Source organism: Aethalodelphis obliquidens, unplaced genomic scaffold, assembly GCF_003676395.1.
Source record: "Aethalodelphis obliquidens isolate GAN/ISIS:26980383/991018 unplaced genomic scaffold, ASM367639v1 scaffold100, whole genome shotgun sequence".
NCBI classification, from domain to species: Eukaryota; Metazoa; Chordata; class Mammalia; order Artiodactyla; family Delphinidae; genus Aethalodelphis; species Aethalodelphis obliquidens.
In genome coordinates, this window is record NW_020838044.1 from 531,914 (window position 1) to 555,481 (window position 23,568).

General features: G+C 38.3%; 1 protein-coding gene across 5 annotated transcripts in view; it reads right to left on the reverse strand.

The window, feature by feature from the left end:
* VAV3 (vav guanine nucleotide exchange factor 3) overlaps positions 1–23,568 on the reverse strand; it is a 396,308-nt gene that overhangs the window by 198,334 nt on the left and 174,406 nt on the right. For 4 of the 5 annotated variants that reach the window (XR_003430677.1, XM_027096221.1, XM_027096219.1 and 1 more), the window contains 8 exons: positions 21,331–21,389; positions 18,835–18,900; positions 13,728–13,836; positions 11,582–11,674; positions 9,084–9,152; positions 6,516–6,619; positions 5,115–5,214; positions 1,100–1,195 (listed from right to left, as the gene is read on the reverse strand). Coding sequence is in view for 4 of the 5 variants with exons in the window: in XM_027096221.1 (XP_026952022.1) it covers positions 1,100–1,195; positions 5,115–5,214; positions 6,516–6,619; positions 9,084–9,152; positions 11,582–11,674; positions 13,728–13,836; positions 18,835–18,900; positions 21,331–21,389 (696 nt within the window). In the remaining variant the exon portion in view is untranslated. The remainder of the gene's footprint in view (positions 1–1,099; positions 1,196–5,114; positions 5,215–6,515; positions 6,620–9,083; positions 9,153–11,581; positions 11,675–13,727; positions 13,837–18,834; positions 18,901–21,330; positions 21,390–23,568) is intronic. The other variant, XM_027096220.1, reaches the window with a different exon arrangement.

A 23,568-nucleotide genomic window follows, 5' to 3' on the forward strand; every position in this document is an offset into this window, starting at 1 on the left:
TCACTCTGTATGACAGACTCTAGGTCCATCCACCTCACTACAAATAACTCAATTTCTTTTTATGGCTGAGTAATGAAGAAAATAGATATTTCTTGAAAACTGCAACTTTTAAACTCTTCAATCAATATTTGACTATACTAAAGTTACAAGATAAATTATTATCTTCTTTTGGACATGTTTTTAGTTTCATGATATCTCAGAAATTGACTGCCTAAGTCTTCCTTATTATTTTTTCATAAAATGCAGTTTGATTAAGTTGCTTTGAGTTTAGGTCTCATAAATGTTTTAACGCATTTGTAAGGAATAATCAGGGTTTGAATTTTTCTGATTTCTCAGTAGAAAATAGAAATGACTAATAATTTTGCAGTTACAGTTCAAGAAATTTAATATACAAGATGTATAAAGCACAGCAAACTCAGAATTATATTTCACATACAGGTAGTAGATCTTTTTAAATGGCATTTCACAAGCATCAGCAAAGCTGATAGACTAATACAGAAAGACATTTCTTTGGAGCAGAACTAATGAGTCTCCTGGTACAGCTATCAAGTTAAATTTATAAGACTCTCCACCCTCATTAGAAGACTAACCGTGGAAACCATAAGCTTTGGGGTTATAACAAGAATCACTTCAAAATAAATGCAGTCTTATTATAATTTACTATAGCGGAAAGTAACACAGAGTGTGACACAATTCTCTTTCGTTTATGGTTATGAGGCACAAATTCTAACACAATTAACCTGTCAAAATTCAAGTGTATTGCAACACTGAGATTCTAATAAATGATTACTGCTAATGACAGAAGACTTGGTTGAAGGGATATTTGTATTTGTTTTGCCTTGTTTTTAATTTTTTTAATTTTTTTGGAGCCAGTTCTGTTTGAAGAACTCAAAATGTGACTGTGTGAAAGATACAGAATTATCTTTGCTTAAAAGGAAGAAAAAGTTTCCAGCTGTTCTGTTATTTCCCACTTAGCTATCCTCATAATTGAAAACTGTAAGGGGATAGGGCTCCAAACATAAAGTTTCTGCAGCTTAGTTGATGCTTCATTAACATTGTGTTGAATTAATGAATAAACAAACAGTTTTAAATTACATACCTGAAGGAGAAGGTGATACTTTAAAACACGCTGCATAGGAACCACAAGCAAATCTCGAAGAGTAAATTTCCCATTATTTGCTCTTTTAGAACATTCCTAAAGAAATTGTTTTTAAATTGAACTGTTTTAGTTTTAGCAAAAGGAGTCATAATACAAACATTAAAGGATGCAAACGCCATAAGCAAAACTGCTATTATACAATAAATATTTTGCTATTTTCCTTAACAATCCTTCTTTCTTAAAACTAGGAAGTTTTAAGAAATCGTCAGTTAAAAACCAAAAGAAACAAACAAAGCTTGTAGCATTTCAACTCTAAATAAGAATAAATATGTAGAACTATTTTACATATGAAAATTATTTTCTCTAGTGGTCCTCCAGCATTTTCCCCTCACTTACCACTTAACCTTTCACCAGTCTCCCCAAGCAGGCCTGTGGACCAGGCATCAAGAACAAGCCCCATTAATTAAACCCACTATGTTCCCTCCCCACCATTATGCCTTGGTTCATTCGGTTCTCTCCAACTGCCATGTGCTTGGACTAGTTCCCAGCAAAATTCATCATCCTCTTGAAGAACTATACTTCAAGGCTGTTAGTAATAGTCCCAATCAAAATTGTGCTGTCTCTCTGTGCCTTGTGGGTCTCTTAATTATTGTTGTATATGTATAATATTTTCCCCAATATATTATGTCTTTTATACCTCTTAAGAATCTAGTATTTACTGACTAAACATTTGTTGTAATGAATGAAATGGAATGATTGACTCCCAAAATTTGCTAAAGTATAAACCCACTACAGGATTCAAAGTTTTCAAAGCCTCAGATTTTATTTTTTTAATCTCACAATCTCCTTTCTTACAAGTTTATCAAAAAATAGCATTGACGGGTTCACTCTATTGACATTAACTAAGACTTTGAGGAAAGTACTTTGAATTTGCAGTGTCAAAGCCTGAATTTAAATCAAGTTTGGCAATTCTTGTCTGTGTGACCTTGAACAAATTGCTTTTCTGATCTTACTGTGTCTCAAATATTCATGGTATCATCCAAAAAAAACAATAAGGTGTCATAAAGATATTTTTATTTGTGAGCAACCTAAGTCCAAAATCCTCAGACAATTACATAACCAAGACCAAGGAATTTTCCAGTTCATGGAAGAGGTTGTATTCAAGAAAATACTCTTTAGTTTCCCTTTTCCCCACACTTAGCTTTTCCAGCACATGGAAGGATATATTATATTATCAGAAGCTATAGAAACAAACACCATTAGCTCCAATGACCATATTGAGTTAATGAGTGCTTGACTACAGCTTTCAAACAAGAACTGGTGACACATCCTGACATGTTAGCTCACATCTTGTCAATTGCTGGGGTTCACTGGACAGATTAACTATTTCAAATGATTTCTTGCTTCCACAGATTATAGCGAGTTCTGGATCATGGGTCTCAAATAGGAGGTCAAACTGTTAATATTATTGTAATGAATGGGTCTCATCTTCCCAGCTGCATTTTAAGTTCCTTGGAAATTGAGGTTGTATCTTACACTTCTTATGTTATGCCATCTTAACATAGTGTTAAGAACAGAAATGTTATACATTTAAAATTTACTTTGTTATGTTATGGAAGTCAGTGTAAAACTGTTGGGGAAAAAATTATTTCAAGTTCTAAGTTATAAGCTCAGGAAGTAAAGAAACTAACAGCGCTGGCATTAGCTACAATTAGGGGGCCGAGACTGAAGTGTAAAATGCTTATTAGTATTGAAAGCAAATAAAGGCTAGAAATGATCCTTCCAAACATCCAGTCAAGTGCTTAGCCTCAACTCCAATTCTAAGTGAAAAGAAAAGAAAATGTAATAGGGATGAGCCAGCTTAGAGAACAAGGTAAAGAGACTCTATTACCCTTCACCCCATGTTACTTTGGTTCTACAGTAGGGGTGAAAAAAAGACAAAAATCATCAAGAATAAAAATAACCACAAAAAGAAGACATGAAGGAGGCAGAGAGAAACCTAGTATAAGGCAGCTTTCCCTCCATCATGCTGGGACTTGCAGAAGACAGTTCCAGCAAAGACTATTTGTTGAGGGCTTATAGTAAGTATCTGGTTAAATACTTCCAAATCAGACCCACGGTTAACACAACCAGCATCACCTCACCCTGAGCCTTTCAAACTCAGTCTGAGGTTCTCTCTTTCCCTAAGACTTACAGTGACTACAGAAACTATAGAGTATGCTCACTGGGCAGGATTTTGACAGTGAGTCTGAAAGAAGGGAGAGTAACACGCATATAATGCTGAGAATATAATGCAGGTTTGATTGACCACTTTCTGACTCCTCTCTTGAACCAGAATTATATATATCTTTATTAAAAAAAAAAAAACTGCCTAAATGGTAGCTCTATTAGGAAGTCGTTGTGTACGTTGTTAACTTTTATCTTACCATCGTGTTTTAATTTGAGTCAAGGTGGCTTATAGTTCTAGACTTACAAGGCTCTGCTCTCCAAAGAGGAGCAGGGGCCCTTTAGGCTAACAAGGCTGTAAGGATGTCACTTAGTGGTGACTCAAACCATCTCCAGCCATAAGATCCGCATCATCAAGGGATTGTGAGAGGTAAGAAAGAAGGATCCATGATATAGAATTAGTACAGTTACTTGGTAGTCTGTTGATGTGCAAATTTTCTCACCAATAGCTCCCCTTTGTGGGAATTATTTTATTAAATCAGACCAGATATGCTAAACAGTGAAGGGGTTCTGCCTTGCAAATCATCTACCTCTTCTTCTCTGTTCATCACCTGACCTCACTGCTAAACCCAACAAAGAGCAGCAAGGAGGATATGAGAGAGCCAACCAAGCCACACACAGAAGAGTTGACTATACATCTCCACCTGAAATTTAAGAAGATCCATACATATGGATAATATATTTGAGATGACAATTCATATGACATATAAATAATCATTTTTCAAAAGATTTTTGAAAGTGCAGACTCTTCTTGTGTGTGGGGGGGGGAAAGATGTACCAAAAAAATAAATGACCTAACACAGTTTCCAGACTTATTTTCCATTGTTACCATGTGCTCTATTCATACTAACCTACTTGCCATTTCTCAAACCTGCCTGATCCTTCTGGTCAAGACATACCAATTCTTCCAGAATGCCCTACATGGACTCTCGTCTATCAAGACTCACCTCATTCTTCAGTGACCTAGCTCAAATGCTCCCTCTTCAGGTAAATCTTCCACAGTCTAACTATACTGAAGTGATCACTCAGTCTTACTCATGGAGCCCTGACTGAGTGCTTATCACATACTACTTAATCTCACCATATGTGTGCCTGTCTTGCCTTCTTATGGGCAATATCCATGCCCTTTTTTTATTTTTTATTATTTTTTTTATTATTATTATTTTTTAACATCTTTACTGGGGTATAATTGCTTTACAATGGTGTGTTACTTTCTGCTTTATAACAAAGTGAATCAGTTATACATATTCCATGCCCTTTTTATACGTTTTCCCCTAAATATCTTTTGGCCGTGTTATGCAGCATGTGGGATCTTATTTCCCTGACCAGGGATCGAACCCACGCCCCCTACACTGGAAGCACAGAGTCTTACCACTGGACCTCCAGGGAAGTCCCAATATCTTATATTTTTAGTAAACAGTTTACATCTACATACATATTATCTCACATACATCTTACTCATCCTGTACCTTTTACTACCCTGGGCAAATTACTCATGATCTCTCTGAACACTGGCTTTCTTAACCATAAGATAAAAAAATTAATTGTATGTATCTCACAAAGTCATGAGGATCTAATGAGATAAGGCATGTAAAAAAGCCATAAATCTTCTATCTTACTACTGTTATTATTACTGCCACATTATTATTTTATAGAGCTATATATTAAAATATTTTATGAAATTACACTTAGAATTCATAGAAATTTGCTGTTGCATAGATCATGAAAAGAATATGTTGGTTTTAGTTTATTTTACTCTGTCATATACACACAAAAAATAAACAGGCACCTCTAATTTCAGTTTGACATCTTCTTTTGTCTTAGAAATGTAGTCTAAACTAGAGATGGCCAACTCCACTCCACTGCAGTACTGCCCATAAATAACCAACCTGAAAGGAAAAGAGAGAGAGGAAAAAATCTGAGGACAAAAAGGCAAGAATAAAGTGGAAGAGGAAATTCACCTATTTAAAACCACAATTAGGCATAACCAAAGCAAATCTCACTCGTCCTGCATCTCTTACTTTCCAGGTAACCCTGGGCAGATTATCATAAGTTCTCTGAACCTCAGCTTTCTCGTTTCTTTTTAAGACACACCACACATACAGTTATAGATTGAAAGTCACTCGTATTTACAGTATTAAAAATGACTATTTTTAATTTCCAAATTTGAATGGGATTGATTCCATGCATGTTTTTATAGCAGGTAGATTTTACAAACTGGCTTAATGACGGTTAATATTGTTTGAGTGCATATAATAATCAAAAACAAAATTAAAAACTTCTCTTCAAGTTTCTATTAGAGATCAACTTTTACACTGTTCACGCTCACTCAGGAACAGTTTTATTTTCTACTACTGTTTCACTGTAATCACTACTTACAACTCTACTCATTAATAAACCTCCTACTCCCTCCCCCGTTTTAATTAAGAAAAATACATTATCTGAAAAGTGGGAATAAGAGGGCTGAGCTGTGCTGGCTGGGAGATAACTCACATTGCATGGGGTCTGAGCCTGCTTCGGGAAGGGTATCTCTGGGGTAATACCGATTTTTGCAAAGAGCCCGGTTAATTTATTGTTTCTTTTAGCCCTCTACTGGAAAACAAAAAAACTACTACATTAATATTTATCTAATGTTGATGTAAGCAATTAATTAGCTACTTCTTAGTACTAGGAACTATAGTGCTTGATTTTAAAAGAGAGCGCTCTATTTTAAGCAAAATTCCTTGGTACTTCTAATTTATGTGAATTGTTCAGAAGATTTTTTTCAAATTCAGAAAGGGAAACTGACGTTGGCTGTGAATGTAATACTCCAAAATACAGAATTATAAGGTATTAGAGTTGGAAAAAGCACTACGTACCAGATAATCTACCCCTAACATTTACAGATGGAAAAAAGGAGGCTCAGAGAGTTAAAATGACTTCCTAAAGTCTACAGGACTCAAGAGTGACAGAAACTGCACCTTCTGGTTTTCAATGCAAAAGTCTGAACCCTTCTTTTTTTCTTTTTTTTTTTTCCCTGATACACATATAGAGGTCAACCACTACCCAGAAATTAACTGTCCCATGTTCTAATTACTGCCCAGACAGTATCTTAATGAACGATAGTAATAGCTACTTATGAGCAATTTTAATACTAACCCTCACTATAATTACAAACTAATAGCCACAAAATTTAAAATCCAAAAGTTACCTTTCCTTGTAGTTAATGAAAACTTGATACAAGTTCTGGTCGTTTTTATTTACAATGGAATCATGAATCTCTTGCATTAGGTTCCGATGAACTTTTACAAGTTCCTTAGAAAAGAAAGCAGTGTCAAAGCAAATTAGGAATCAGAACCAAAAAAATCACCCGGAGCCCAGCATCCCTATTGCTGCCAGACTTGCCATTCAAGGATATGCTGAATACCCTCAATATATAAACCTGCTACCATCAGTAAAGAGGAAAAAAAGGAGGGGAAAGAAGAGAAAAGAGAGAAGGGGAAGGGGAGGGGAGGGAGAGAGGGGGAGAAAGACAGGCCATGTTCACGGAAAATAGCAATTTCAGATCTGACTGTGGAAAAAGAAATTCTCTCTCTAGTTATTAAAGGGTAATTTATTCCTTGTATAAAAATATGTACAGTTCAGTTTCATCTTATAATCACTTTAAATTTTTAAATAAAACTATCCAAGTGCTTAATGTTTTACTGACAGGATAAAGTAATGATTCATGTCCTCGAGACATAAAAATGTAGATTTGTACTTTGGCCAATTAGTGGTGTCCTGGAGCTAAGCTAACAATAATCAGACTAAATTACTTGAAACCAGCCAACTAATGTCATAAATAAGCAGCAAATAAATTGTAGTAGGCAGTTTAGTAGGGCAACTCAAAAGATAGAATTTCACATTTTTCCTGATAAGCAAGTAATTTTCGGTCAGACAGTAAAATACATGTCACAGCCAGGAAATGAGGAAATCCGAATCAAGGTGCCAATTCTCCCAGGATCTCTTCCCGTGTACCTTGGAGCACACATTGATGCAGGGCATGCCCTTCCTTAGGAGGTGCTAAGTGAAACATGAATATGTTGGCCCTGTCACTTTTCTGAGGAGCATGGAAAAGATATTAGAATAAGGACTGTCAAATGGGTTCTAAGTTACGGTAAGCGTATTTAGGTGGTTTAAGATCCTCATCTTCCTAAAATGTGTGGTTTGTTTTATGCTAAATATTCATTTGATATTGGGATCTTTTTCTTCCTTCTACGTTACAAATCAATAAGATGTCTTCATTTGGCCAAAATCAGGAACAAGGACAACATGTCATAGCTAAACTGGTGCAAAGCAACACTAAATATAAAGGAATCAAAATATTAGAGACTTTACAGGTGATACAAGCAAGCCGGTTCATAAAAGCTTATATACTGTATATAAGAGCTACATATTAAAACTGAGGGACTACCCTGGTGGTCTAGTGGGTAAGACTCTGCACTCCAAATGCAGGGGGCCCGGGTCTGATCCCTGGTCGAGGAACTAGAGCCCGCATACATGCCGCAACTAGAAGTCCGCATGCCGTAACGAAGGTTCCGTGTGCCGCAACAAAGGTCCCGTGTGCCACAACGAAGACCCAGCACAGCCAAAATAAATAAATTAAATAAATAAATAAATAAATATTAAAGGAAAAAAAGAAAAACTGAGGCCAGTTCTAGAGGTCTAAGAACTTGAATCTTGCCTAGCAAGACCTTACATGGTATTGCATTTGGCTTGCCTCTATGCTTTTGGGTACATATCCTTTTAGGACTGTCAGATAATAAGGTACCCTGAAATTTGAAATGCTATGTAAATGTGAAGAAAAGCTCCTCACATCTTACCATGAAAATAGACTGTTATATCGGGCTTCCCTGGTGGCGCAGTGGTTAAGAACCTGCCTGTCAATGCAGGGGACACAGGTTCGAGCCCTGGTCCAGGAAGATCAGGGGACACAGGTTTGAGCCCTGGTCCAGGAAGATCCCACATGTTGTGGAGCAACTAAGCCCATGTGCCACAACTACTGAGCCTGCACTCTAGAGCCTGCAAGCCACAACTACTGAGCCCATGTGCCACAAGTACTGAAGCCCATGCACCTAGAGCCCATGCTCCACAACAAGAGAAGCCACCACAATGAGAAGCCTGGACACCGCAACGAAGAGTAGCCCCCGCTCGACGCAAATAGAGAAGGCCCACGCAGCAAAAAAAACCCAACACAACCAAAAATAAATAAATAAATAAATTTATTTAAAAAATAAAAGACTGTTATATCATAAAGAAGCAGTGTATTTCAGAAATGGGAGTTTAGGCTGATGCAACCAGAAGAAGAAAACACCAAAAAGCAGAGGACAAGAAAGTGTAGGAATGGAGGGAAGTGAAGAAGACAGATAGAGCCAGGACAGTGTCTGTAAGATGGGGTTGGGGGGCTGAAAGAACAATAAAGCAGGGAGTGGAGCAAAAGGGGATTCCCACAAGAGAAAGAGACCATAACACCAAGGATTAACTGAGACTACCTTGTTGTGACAAGCAGTTAAGTATGATACATCAACCTTATCCTTTTGCGTTCAGCATACATTCTGACTTTTGCTTGGCGATATGACTTACTAGTTATTTCCAGAAAATAAGACTATAAAAACTCAGGAGACAGAAAATTGGGTTAAAATTCTTTAAAAATACAATAGAATGTTCAAATAGGGACCCAATAAGAAAAGAGGATTTTATAGAAGTGTACCACAATTTTAGCTAGCATGTTTTTACTTACAGGAATGTTGATGAATACTGAATCAAATTCAGCTGCTGTCAGAAATCTTTTTAATGGTGCCATGAAATACTACCAGGAGAGAAGAGAGGGGTAATAATTAAGCACAACTTATCCTAATCTATATAATAGTTTTTCATCAATGAGCAATAAATATTACTGAAGTTAATCAGTATTATGAATACCAAGAAAAAAGCAGAAACTATTTTCTCTACCGTAAAAATTCTATATTTGAACAGAGATATGAAGACATAAATACAAGTTAATACATTTAAAATATAAAATAAAAGATCTGGGCTATAAATCCTTCTGAAAGTAAGAAAAAAAAGAAGAGAGAACACCACTGGCCAAACTGGCAAAAAATGGCAACCTTCTGGAGATATGTTTGAGGACTAATTCAAATATCCCTCAAATGCTCTGTGAAGATTCTAGATCCCTGAGATCAATAATTTGCATATACAATTCATGGATCATTCCCCTTCATTCTTTGAGAATTTTAGTTCCTGGCCTACCATATCTCTGTCCATTACTACTCCCATCTTCATTTTTGGTCGTATCAGTATCTGTGCAGATGGTCCTTCCAATAGCCTGGCCTCTCAGTTCCCTGAACTCCAATAATCTGTGCCCTATCCTAGCTCAGGTCCTCTTGTGGTCATAGCCCAAGACCCCGTCATTACCAACAACTGCATATGCTCCACAGAATTAAGTTGAAGCAAGCAAGTCTCTGACCTCTACCCTCCTACCTTTACAGCTCATTTCTCCAAGGACTTCTCCAACCCACTGGGTCTGCCAATCCCCTGACCATCTCACATCCCTCATGTCCTCACTTCCCTTTTTACCCAGTTTACATTCCACGAGCCATCATCAGAATCACTGCCCTACAAGTACCCTTACCCTCTCTTCTTTCATTCTGGAAAAATGAAAACGCTGGTTAAATCTAGCTTGCCATATATCTTGTGCCTATACCTAAGAAGTTAAACAGAAGCTACACTGATAGCTAATTAAAAATATAATCACAAAACCCAAATGAGCCTGTAATGCTACATTATCCTAGTACATTTACCCTCTCGTTCTCCTAAACAACTCTTCCATGCCTTCATCTCTCTTTTTAAACTTCCAAAACTTTCTCCTGGTTCTCATTCTCCTAGCCTCCAAATGTGGAAGTCGCCAGAGGTGACCTCAAACCTCTTCTCTATCAACATCCATTCCCTTGGTGATTCATCTATTGCCATGGCTTTAAACACCACTGCATAATGATAATGGCCCAATCTATACATCCAACCTTTCCCCTGAATGTCAGACTCATACATCTAACTTCCTCCTCACTACATCCCCTTGGAAGCTAATAGGTATTACAAATTTAGTAAGTCCCAACAGACTCGTGATTCCTACACCTGTCCTTCTCCATCTCAGTCACCATCTTCACCATTTACACAGTTACTCATGCTAAAAACCTAGCATTGTTAGGACTTCCCACTGGGCAGTCCAGTGGTTAGGACTCTTGCACTTCCACTGCTGTGGGCCCAGGGTTCAATCCCTAGTCAGGGAACTAAGATCTCACAAACCGAGCCATGTGGCATGGCCAAAACAAACAAACAAACAAACAAACAAACAAACAAGAACAGAAAACCAAGAATTCTTGATTGCTCTTTCCACACATCCTTTACCTAATCCATCATCAAATCCACTTGGCTCTACTTTCAAAATTTATTCAGAATCTGACCACTCCCTGCCACCTCAACCAATTCCACCATTTTCCATCAACTTAATTATTACGATATCCTTCTAACATTTTTCTCAATTTCCACCCTTGCCTGACAAGAGTCAGAATGATCTGTTAAAAACTTACGTTAGATCCCATCACTTCTTCTACTCAAAACGCTCTAGCTTTTAGCCAGGTGCTCCTATATGTCCCCTGTGACCTGGGGGCTCACAAAGTCTCTGATCTCACTGCTCCCCCACACTCATTCTGCTTCAGCCTCCTGGGCTGTTGCTGTTCCCTGAAGCACACTGAACACTGTCCCACGTGAGGACCTTTCTCCCAGGGATTGTCCACTCTGGGATATTCACATGGCTTACTCCCTCCATTCACAAAGCTCTCTGCTTAAATACGATCTGACCACAGAGGCCTTCCATTACCACTCTATATAAGGTAACACCAGCCTCTCCCATCACTCACTACCCACTTCCCCTGCCTTATTTTTCTTCAGAGAATTTATCACCACCTGGCATACTCGTTTGCTTAAATTATAAACCCTCCCATGAGAGTGTCATGAGAACTAGAGCTTTGTTGTGTTGACTGCTATACCCCCAGTCCCTAGAATAGTGCCATTCACATACTAAGAAATCAATAAATCATTGTGGGATGAGTAAATCTGCTTTGAGATCTTTAAACCCAAAGTCCTGCTGAAAATCAGAATATGCAGACACTGTAGAAACACTGAGCCTAAGGTATTAGCAAGGCAGTATTGGAGCATCAAGAATGATACCTGATGACTTACTTTTTCTATTGACTCCAATGTTTCTGTATATTTTTCCTCTGTCTGCTTTATTTCTGCTAGGCAGCAACTCCGTATGTCATTTTCTGGACATTTCTACAATTAGAATTTTCAAATTAACATTATTTAATCAAATTCATGTATTAATCTTTCCAGTAGAAGATAGAAATAAAAATGATTGTTTTTTTAAGTGTTCCATTCTAATAAAACACATAACTGAAAGATATATTTAACTGCATTTGTGAAGGATCTTTGCTTTTTAAAAGAATGTGAACAATGTAAATGAAAAAGTTTTAGATAATTAAAAATATACTTTTGAGTATACTCTCTTTAAACTGAAACATCTATTTTAGTATAAATGTTACTGAATCTGGAAACATCATGAATGGTCTTATACAGTTTTCTTAATGTACAGCATACTTTATAAGCGCTGTAGAAATACTGCAAAAATCGTAAAAGGATATTTGGTAAGTAAAAAATCTTAAAATATTTTTTCAAGAGTTAACATCTTGGTGTTTGGCTCTCTTACTGTTTAAGACTCTAGGCAGTAGAACATAGTAGGAAGATCCAAGTTTTGGGGATCAGATAGAATTTGGTTCAAGAACCAGTTTTGCTGTTATTAGTTTGTCTAATCTCTCTGTGTCTTGGTTTTCTCATCTATAAAACAGAATTACAGTACCCAGCCCAAGGAGCTGTAAATGAGATAACCTGTGTAGCATGCTTAACACCCTGAGGAATGCACAAGAAGGGCCCTGTGCGTTCAATCATCATCACTGCTCACCCTGGGCCACATGAACAGCCCAGCACCGTAAGCTCAGTGAAGACGGTCCTTGGGAAAGACAATGAAGAATTTGCTGGTGCCCAAAGAAGTTGATAATTAAAGGGGTATGGACGATACTCCATCACCTAAAACACTCTTAAACTGCTGCCACAGGCGTCCCGTCAGCTCGTGCAGTGGGTTAAAGCACACATTCGTGACGTTTACTGAACACAGGCCAGCCAACTTGTTTCCATCCCACAGAAGCTACTGTCCCCTATGTGGGCACCGGACAACCCGTCGGCCCTTTATTAAATGCAAGAGGTCCAAGAGAGCCGAGCGAATTCATCAAAGCACCGAAGAAACCTCAAGTACCATCCAGATGATGAAGAAAGTCTTTTGTGTAAAGAAAATGTTAATAAAAGCTTAAGCAACTGACCTTATTTTTCATTTCAAATTATATATGAGAAAATCATTCAAGGTAATTCTGAATGTTTTAGATATTTTCATGCAGATAAAGCTTTGTGGGCTGCTGTTGACTATGGCAACACCTGAAACTAAGTTTATAAAATAGTAAAAAAATGCTAGGAGACCTATAATGAAACAAACAACAACAACAAAAATATCTCATATCAACCCCTAACAAACAGGAAGAAATATTCTTTAACCTATACTTTATGCCACATCAAACTTAAAGTAGATTTATCTGCTTTGCAAGAGATTTCCTTTCATAACAATATAATTTCATGATCCCCTGAAATTATGTTCTATTGCCACTCTGCAATTATTTAGCTGTGTGGCATGCCGTTTACTTGTTAGACTTGATTTTCTTACTAGTAAACGGAGAGATTTAGACCAGAGATTTCCTATGGTTGTTCTGAACTGTAAAATGTCATGTTTACATGTCTCCAAATGCAGCAACACGTCATGGTTATACAGTTACAAGCAAGTAAACATAAAAAAGAAAACAAACAAAAAAAACATCCCAGCAGAAGTTACATAAATAATTATTGTATGATAATTATGCTATTATTTTATAATTATAATTAATATACTTATAACGTAAATATTATTTCATTTTATTAATTATAATTATTGTATTCATTCGTCTTTCAAATAATCACTTTCTTAATAAAATACTCAGAATAACAAGTCATGGTTATAGAGTTATAAGCAAGATAAAAAAGAAAAACAACGATCCCAACAGAAGTTACATAAATAATTATAACCATTGTATTAATTATAATTATGCTATTATTTTATAATTATAATTAGTATAATTAAAACATAAATATTATTTTATTAATTATTATATTAATTAGTCCTTCCAATAATCACTTTCCTAATAAGATACTCAGAGTAACTTAAAAAACAGGCAAGTCAAAGTCCTACAGGCTGATGCGCCTCCTCCGCCTTCATCAAGTCCTCGTACACTTCGCCACCTTCGTCTTCCCCATAAACACAGTCGTACAGACCCTCTTCATCTTCCACACGGGTTTCACTGAAGCAAAAGGTATAACATAAACGTCATTTTCTAGCATGCAGTAAATACAGTAGTTAGAAATAGCTTACTGGTTATCAACAGAAAATCCAGAGAGCAAATCACATACAGTGGAAAGAGGCAAAAGTTTACATTACAGCTCTGCCCCTCCTAATAAGAACAAGGACAAACGACAACCACAGAATCTGACAACGATGGCAGTGCCCTAACCTTCACGCCTCTCTGGATGGGTTATCTCACCTGGTTTGCCCAGGTCCAGCATTAATTTTGTTATCAGGTAGGCACTGCTGTTTGGCCAATTCGAGTGACAAGGACTTTGAGAGAACACAATGTTCTTTGACTTGCCCAGGATAACACAGCTAATCAGACAGCAGAGCCAGGATTTAAAACCCAGTCTGTCTTACACACTGAGTGTTTTAACTGCTCTATCATACTACCTCCCATTTTTCATATGTCAAGACCTCAGTTTCATTACCTGTATTAAAGGGTATAATATGGAGAAGACACAGGAGTTGGGGAGGACCTAATATGTTATAAATAATCTTTATAAAGCAAAAATTTCTGCTGATTATAATTGTCAATATCTAATGCAATGGTTTTCAAACCATGTTCCTTCAAGGCCACTCAGAGGGTACCCGCAGGTTTGATTCTGTCAGATTCTGCTTTTATCTGTTCTATTTGTATTTTGCTTAAAGAAATGGCCCCAAGGCCACAAGACATTTTTAAAAGCCATTGAAATTCTTCTGCTGGTCTCCTGGCAGTGGAAAATAATCCCTATTTTTTTTTTAACATCTTTATTGGAGTATAATTGCTTGACAATGGTGTGCTAGCTTCCGCTTTATAACAAAGTGCATAGGTTTACAATCTCAAATGAAGGGTTAGGGAAACGTAATCAGTCACTGTGGAAGCGTTCATGGAGACTTTAAAAATCGGGCCCTATTCAGTCAACACAGAAACAGCTGTTTCCACCTATCACCCATTCTGCTACTACTCCTTAAGTTTTTCCTTTCAGTTCAAGAGTTCTAGAATTAGCTTCTATTAACTAATAATGCCAAAGAACTGAGATTAATAAATTTAGGTATGTTAGAAAGAAGCATTAATATCTCTCTGAAAAGAAATTCAACTCGTTCAGTACTGCCAGCCCTTAGCATTTCTCTTGGGCCTGTGCAGATAGAACATTATAAATTAACGTACAAAAATAAAAGCACTAACTATAAATGTCACTCTGCAACTCGGAGCATTTTTCAAAGTAGGTGCAATCACAAGGTTGTCTATGTTTGTCATGAAGAGTTATCTGGAGGCATTTGACAGAAATGAACTGTCAGACACCCAGAAGAAAGGAAGGTGCCTTAAGGGAGAACGCTCTGGTGGTGAGAGAAGTTTCAGAGAACCTGCTGTGAGAAAAATTCATTCCAGGATTACCTGTCCACCCATCCACCCACCTACCTGATTCTTAAACTAAGAACCTACTGATTGCCAGACTCACCAGTGCTAAGAATGCATGGATCCAAGGGCTCTCCCATAGTCTAGTGTGGAAAACAGCACATAAACACATAATTCTATGAGTGCAGAGGGAAGAGTAAGAATAACTCTGACTAAGGAAGGCAGGGAAAGCTTCATGGAAGATATTACATCTGAACTGGATCTTGAGTGTATTTATTTATTCAATAGGTATTTGCTGAATAAATACTATGTTCCAGCAGATATAGCTGCAGACAAGGCAGACACAGTTTCCACCCTCCAGGGTGACACAATGAATGAGAAGAGGGGATGAGCATTCAAAGGACCCCAACCTGTGCGATGGCAGAGAGGTGTGCAGAAGCTGGCGACGTGAGGGGTGGAGTCCGGTCCAGTGGGACCAGGTGAGTGAGGGGAGCCCCAGAGGGAAGAGGTGAACCAATCTGAGAAGGGCCCTGCGCTCTGGGAGCTCAGCCTTACCTGGGCATCTGAGGACCACAGTGGGTTATAGAGGGGTAGTGTGGAGGGTCAAGAAGCCAAGCAGGGAGATAGAGAAGCCAAGAACTGAAATGCTGTGGGTGAGAGGTAATGAGTACCATAACCAGGGTAAAGGCAGATGAGGAGAGAAACAGAGACTCAGGAGACCGTGTCAGCTACAGACTTGGGGACCAATCCGGATTAGGGAGAGGGGGGAGGACCGAAGGATGCTTTCAGCTCTGTACTCTGAAAAACTGGGGAGATGGTGAGTCTTATTGGCAGTTCCAGAATTTCCATACTGAGGGGCTTAGGCAGGCAGTCTCGCCTTAGGCAGTCCCGCCTGAGAACAGTGGGGCTGTTAAACTGGTTCGAGCACTTTCTATAACTCATCGAAGGGTAGGAAGGTCTGATGAGTTCATGAAGGAACTGAGATTAAAGAAATGATAAAGGAGTAGGTTCTGTATCAAAGGGGATCCTGTTCAGAAGGAAAACAGGCTGTGAAATCCTTTTCCTCCCTCAGACCCTCCAACCCCCACCCCCAAACCAACCAAAAAAAGCCAAAAAAAACAAACAAAAAAATCACATCGTCTTTCTTAAGTCTTGCTATCGACTATTTTGCATGAGGGCAGAGGTACATATGTATAAATTCACACAGATTCTTCTCTAAGAATTGTAGGAGTGACACACATGCACCCATACACATTGCAATTGGGCTAGAACAGTTTGGGTTTTTGTTACTCAATCCCATACTAAAGCTGTTTTTCTTGCTAACAGTTTGGGCAGTAATCTCTGATTTGCACAAAATGAAGAAGGGAGAGAGGAAAAAGCTGTGATTCTTCAAATGGTCAATAAATCAACAGCAATCTATATTAGCTTTCCTGTGTCTGGGCAACCTAGATATGGTCCCATCTGACACCCTGGTCATAAAGGTTGAAGGAGCAAGGACACTACCGTTTAGCCATCTTACACGCTCTCCATTCCATCCTGTGTCTGTTTCTCTCCACGTGAGGACAGAATGACTCCCCCTACCTGGGGAGCAGACCAGTGTTTGCTCTGGGGCCCTCCCTTCAAGTGATTCACCCCCAGAGGTTAAAGGGAAGTCTATGAGCCCACAGAGATCATAACAAAGCCAAGACTGAAAAGCAAACCCTCATAGCAAACTCAAAAGCAGGCATCTGCAGGAAACACACGACATTTGGACCTCCGACCACCTGGTGAAGAGGTGAAGCAGACTGCACCTCCCAGAGCATGTGAGTTGGCACCTCAGAGCAGCCAGTTCAGGGGCCCAAGTTTTCTCCAAACTTGCATCCTCACAGGATTTATCTTGGCATCAACAGAACAAGACGAGGGAAGACTATAAAAATGAGTAGGTGTAGGTGGGGAGTTAAGATAGAATGTCATCATAGCACTGGAAATAATATTCTTTCTAAGACGACAAGGAATTCGATTATCTGATAAGTAATCTTATAGTCACTTTATGAAGATTGCAGCCTATTCAATGAGACAATCAGCAATTACCTTGCTGAAGATTAGTGAGTTCTTGGAGATTTTAAGAAGAGATGAGAAACCATTCTTGATACACATGTAAAATACAAGACTTCGAGGCCCATCCAAAGGCAGCCTACTCTGGGAAGGGCTACGAGCCTTGCTGGTGGCTCCTGCTGAGAGCTCTCAGAGGAGCAAGGCCTCTGGGAATCAATGCAGTGAGTAAGAGCCTCCACGCTAGAATAAGAACTGCCTGGGTTCCAATCCAAAGACTACTATTACTTATGATCTTCAGGAAGTTATGATCTTCAATATGATCTTCAGCAAGTTACTTAGCTTTCAAGCCTCATTTTCTCATTTGTAAACTCTGGTGATACTAGGAACAACCTCATAATGTGGTGTTACATGAGAGACGCGTGTAACATGGTTAGGACAGAAACACACACTCAGTAAGCTCCTATGAACTGATAGATGTCTCATGATAGCTCCAGCCTGAAGCATCATGCCTGGAAGACAGTAAGTGCTCAATGCAGCTTTGGCCTATTAATTCAGAAAACAGATACTTACTGAGGACCTACTAGACACTAGACACTGTTTGAAGTGCTACGAAAAGAGCCAGGAACAAGGTCAAGTTCCTGACCTCATGCAGCAGGCCTTCTGATGAGGAGACGGACAAAAAGTGAGGCAAGCCGAGACTGCCTCAGGTAGAGGCGAGTACCGTAAAAACACAGAGCAAGGTGAGGGTGGCGGCAATTTTAGATAGGAAAGGCCTCGCTGGCAGAGCCATCTGAGCAAAGACTTGGATGGCGAGGGGTCAGCCACATGGGCAGAAGGGACAGCCAGTGTAAAAGTCCTAGGGCAAGAACAAGGTCCGTGTGCTGGGGTATTAGGATCGATCAGTGGATGAATTTCCACAGGATCTGAATCTCTCCTGGAGCAGAATCTATGTCTTCTTATAATTCTTTGCAAACATACCTGATCTTTGGCATCAGCTCCTTGAGGGGTGAGGATCAAGTTTTACCTTTATTTGTAATCTGCACAAGTCACTCAATCAGCAGAAGATAACCAGCTGCAAAGACCTTTAGCCTCTCCCAACTATTAAATATACAGCCCCAAAGGATTCTCTCTTCAGAATCAACACCATCTACTGAAACATCCCTGAATAACTCCCACCCACACTGATCTCGTTCGTCCTTGAACTTACACAGCAAGCACTATCTGTCCTACAGGTCGGGTGGTAGATTCTATTAATACTCCTCTCGTTAATTGTCTGATTCCAGGTTTATCTACTACCTTTCCTATGCCTTTGAGAAACTTCCAAATGTTACTTCATTGCTGTCTGTTTCTTTACTCTCCATAGAGACTTGCACAATGCAAGGCACACAAGAGGAATTGAAAGCCAGTTGAAGTACATTTTCTCATGAAGCTTTCCATCAGGAGTCTGAGGTTAATTCTCACATGTCTTAATCACTAAGCCACGGTTCCCCTTCAGAGAGCTATTTTAACACCCACGGTTAAAATCCACAAAGGATGCAAAAATTGGCAGTGGTGTACTTTTGTTGAAAATGCTCAACATACTCTATTAAATCAGGCAGGCTTTTGTAGATGTCGTCATCATTAACGCTTTCTTCTGTCGGGAAGGGCCTAGGAGGGAGGGAAAAAAAAAGAGTGAATAGGTAGAAACTAGGCTGGACGTTTACCTCTCATGAAACACATACCCTCAGCTGCTGCCAAAGTGGTCAGATCAGTCACCATGTTTCACACGACTTCTGGGGCTTCTCCCAAAGTGCCTGGCTGTGGCTGTGTCAGGGTCCCCCAGGGAGGCGTGGCACCTGCTACCTCAAATCACCTGCAGCAATCACGGCTGGTCACCACAGTCATGTGAGCAGTCGTGGACGTGCTGAGGTGCTCATCTGACCTCCCACCAGCCACACACCTGCAGGCTCACGTCAGCGCCCACTGCAGCCCCCCAGCTCAGAGTGGGTCCTTGCCTTTAGCACCATTCAGATTCTTTGCACTTACAGAATCTGATCTGACAAATAACTTGGTAATTAGGTAACGACCATTCTAGCATGACTCAATTCACTAGTATAGATGAGAATTAGAAAACAAAAATGCCATGCCCTTTATATATGATCATTGACTCTGATATACTTTTCTACTCAGACCGTAAGTTGTGTGAGTTGTATTTTTTATTTTTCATCTATTGGACAAATAAGTCAAACAGGCCTCAAAAAGAGTACGATGTTTTCTTTGTCCCCTGCTCAGAGAAAATCACTTTAGTTTCTACCCTATTCCTAGCCATTGGCTTCCCTTGTCTGCTTCGTACTATGAACTTTATTCATAATACCAACATAATGCCCTAAATTTATGTCTAACAAAATCACAGTGATTATACTATAGTGCCAAAAGTTTTACCCTCTTTTACATGAAGTCAGCATGTCATATGTTCCATAAAAACAAGAGGATCCATCAAAATAAAAAATAAGCACTAGATAATTACTAAATAATTATATTTAGTATAGTGAAAACATTTTCACATTCGTTTATGTATCAACTTAGTACTTAAGACATCTGAGGAACATCTATTTTTCAAATAAATTAAAATGTGTGAGAAATGCCAGTTTCAAAATCCTTTTTTAAATAAATTTTGACACATTTTATTATACTCTTATATACAAGTCTATTGTAGTAAAAAATTGAAATTATAAGTAAGAAGGAAAAAGTATAAGTAACAAGGAAAAAACTCTTCTATATATAGTTTCAGAACCAACAATATATAAATACATAAGGATAGAATCATGCTATTTCAAAATTTGCTGTTTGCATATAACAAAATATATGTTGACATGGAAAGATAATCATGTATTGAAGAGAAAATGACAAGGTATGGAACATTTATCCGGCCTAGAGACTACTGTAGAAAGCTGCCAGACTCATGGCCCATTTCTGAGGAAGAGTCTGTGGGTGTCTTCCCCAAGATCACTGTGCTTTGTACCCAGGGACTGGGCTGTCATGCTTGGATCCTCTCTGTTTGAATCTGAATGTGAACAGAAAAATGGAAGCAACAGAAGAAGAGACCCAGGGTCACAGAGCCCCATAACGGCTGGAGACTGAATTATGGAGCCCTGAGGAAATCAGGTAAAAAATGAGATCCATTCCATTTCCATGTGGCCTGGCTATGTGGCTACTGAAACTGTTTTTCTGTATTTCTAACATTCCTAATAATACAACCTTCTGACTGACCTAACTTGAATATGCAGTATTTTAAACAGAAAAGGCCCGACACAACATAACACATCTACCTTTCCATATTTAACTGACTGCATAATGCTTCACTGCATGGAGAAGGTATAATTTAAACAATTTACAGTGAACCCTTGAACAGCAAGGTTTGAACTGCACACGTCCACTTATAAATGAATTTTTTTCAATAGTAAATACTACAATACTACACGATCCACAGTTGGTTGGAACCACAGGTGCAGAGGAACTGAGGATGCAGAGGGCCGAATATAAGTTATACTTAAATTTTCAACTGTGTGGACGGTTGGTGCTCCTAATTCCCACGTTTTTCAAGGATCAACAACAGTACTTCCAAGTTTTTCACTTAGTTCCAAACTTTCAATACACCTTCTCGAACATATATTATTTTATACTTGTCTGATTATTTCTGAAACGCCTAGAAGTTGTGACTTATTGTTATGGCCTACAGGATATAAATGTACTGCAATATCTTTTTTTAAAATATCAATTTAATTAAGCATTTGTGTTTGTCTTAATGAATCACCTGTATAGGAATGTTAGAGGGAGTTAAAAGAAAGAACTGTATCAGTGACAGTCACCAGTGAGTTGAGAACGATGTTTAGCCAATGTGTCTTATTCAACGCTAAGAATCAGTTCTTACTTGCTCGATAAATTTCAAATGTCTATTGAGCACTTATATACCCGGCCAATCTTCATGAATGAGATGTGGTCCCTGTATGCAAAGTGCTTTACACATAGCAGCCATTCAATAAACAATCACTTCATCGAACTGAACAGGACGTACGAACCACAGAGAAGCTAGCTTACCTGATTCCTGTGGCCAGCGCTACAGGTGTGCGAGAGAGTCGCGATAATGTTTCTATAACCTGAGAAAAGAGGAAAGGGCTCACTGGACGTGTATTTCAGAAAAAAATATATTTTTTCAAAAACAGTAGTTTTACAATCTAATATTAACAATAGCAGCGGAAACATAAGTTTGCAGGTGTCACCAAATTGCAGAAAGGGAAGAGTTGTAACTGAGAAGTATATACACCTACCTATAATTTTGTCCCTTTCCTTAATTTTCTGACTCTACTTATAATTTTGTCCCTTTCCTTAATTTTATGACTCTAAGCAGATTACTAACCATGTGGTTTGCAGTTTCTTGATCAGTAAAAACAAGGAGTTAGGGTAATTCTAAAGTTCTCACGTCTCCCCTACTACATGATCTGAAAGACCCTGTAACACCGCTCTGTCCAAAAAAGTAGACAGTAACCACACAGAGGCTATTTAAATTTAAATTAATTAAAATTTTAAAAACAAAAGATCAGGTTCCTTAGTTGGACTAGCCACGTTGCATGTGCTCAGTAGCCCATGCGCCTAGTGGCTACTGCATTGGACGACACAGACATCAAACACTTCCGTTATCACAAAAAGTTCTACTGGACAGCACTGCTGTATAGCAAAGTGGTTCAGAGGGTGGGCTCTCCAGCCAGACCACGTCATGTGAGTTCTGATCCCGACTTCACCATTTATTAGCTGTATATCCGTGTGCAAACTACTTAATTTCTCTGGGTCTCAGCTTTCTCTTCTGGCTACTGCCTATAATAATTAAGTTAGGTTATTAACAGTCACTATCTTATTATGAGAATTAAAAAGATAATACATGTAAAGCATTTATATGGTAGCTATTCTTTATAATTGCCAACTTCAAGAAAATTACCTTATTCTAATTCTGAATATTTTCAGAAAAGGAATTTCCTAAATTACCCTTAATTATCTGTATCTGTTTCAAAAATTCTTCATAAAGGTCTTCAGTACCTAACCCTCGATGTGCCCTGCTAGATCTTTAGCGTTAGTACATAGCAACTGTACCCTTCCTTCCCACGTTTACACCTAACAGCATCTCTTTCAAAGACTTACTGAGGAAGCTAATGAGCTAAAATGTGTTTTTCTCATGAAACCTCTTTCTATGATAATAGATATAATTTGTCTTAAGTATCTAAACAAAACGTAAATACATTCTACTACAAGACCTATTCACAATGAGAAAACAGAAAGAGAAAAGGTAAAAATCTATCTCTAGGTTGAGGTAGTCTTTGAATTCCCCAGTTCAAAGATGGAAATGTTTCCAGTACTAGGAGTCACATAAGGGTATTAGCCACACATATACTCATTTATCACCTAACTTCAGGAGGCAGTATATTGTTGTGGTTACAAACTCTGAACTGAGAACACCTGGATGAGCTAGGCCCACCTTCACCAGCCTCTATAAAATGTGGATAATAACAACTACCTACCTGCCTCACAGAGTTACTGAAAAATTAAATGACACGATGCCCATCAAATGCTTAACTCAACAAATGTGAACTGTTATTAATACATAAAATAAAATAATCATTACATACAAATGAAATTTAATCTAATCGAAGGCCTTTATGCAATTTCTTTCTGGTTTAACTTTGCTGAAGAGCAAAAAACAACCTCCTAGGTAACACTTGATATCGATTAATATCCATAAGAAAGATAAAGCAACTTCAGTGAGTCTGTAAATTCAGAAGATCATGAACGAAATAATACATTTATCAAAATAAACTGATTCAAGATAAAAATAATCATCTGCTAAGTTTCCAAAAATATGCATTATTGAGTGAAAAGTCTAGCTATTGGAGGAGTCCAGGATAACCTGTGGAGTAATATTTAGACTGCTGAATTAACTACATTGTTGCATTCTAGCATGAGCCTTATCCTGATGTAGCACTGTTCTAAAGTTATGGGGTGAAGTCGGCTTCTAAATCGTTTTTTCACAGCAGTGTCACTACTCAATAACAAGAGAAATAGTACAGCATTAGTACTGCTATGTGTTTTACTACTGCTATTATTTAACACAAATGTTAAAACACCAGAACTAGTCACAACCTGTCCCCGCCACACAAGACTATATGTAGTTTGATTTTTTTAATACAATTGTCCACCAGAGGGAGCGAGACAATAGTCTATCACTTCACTCCTGCATTGAATGTAAGTACAAACATTTCTGAAAATTAACATGCTGAAACCAACTGT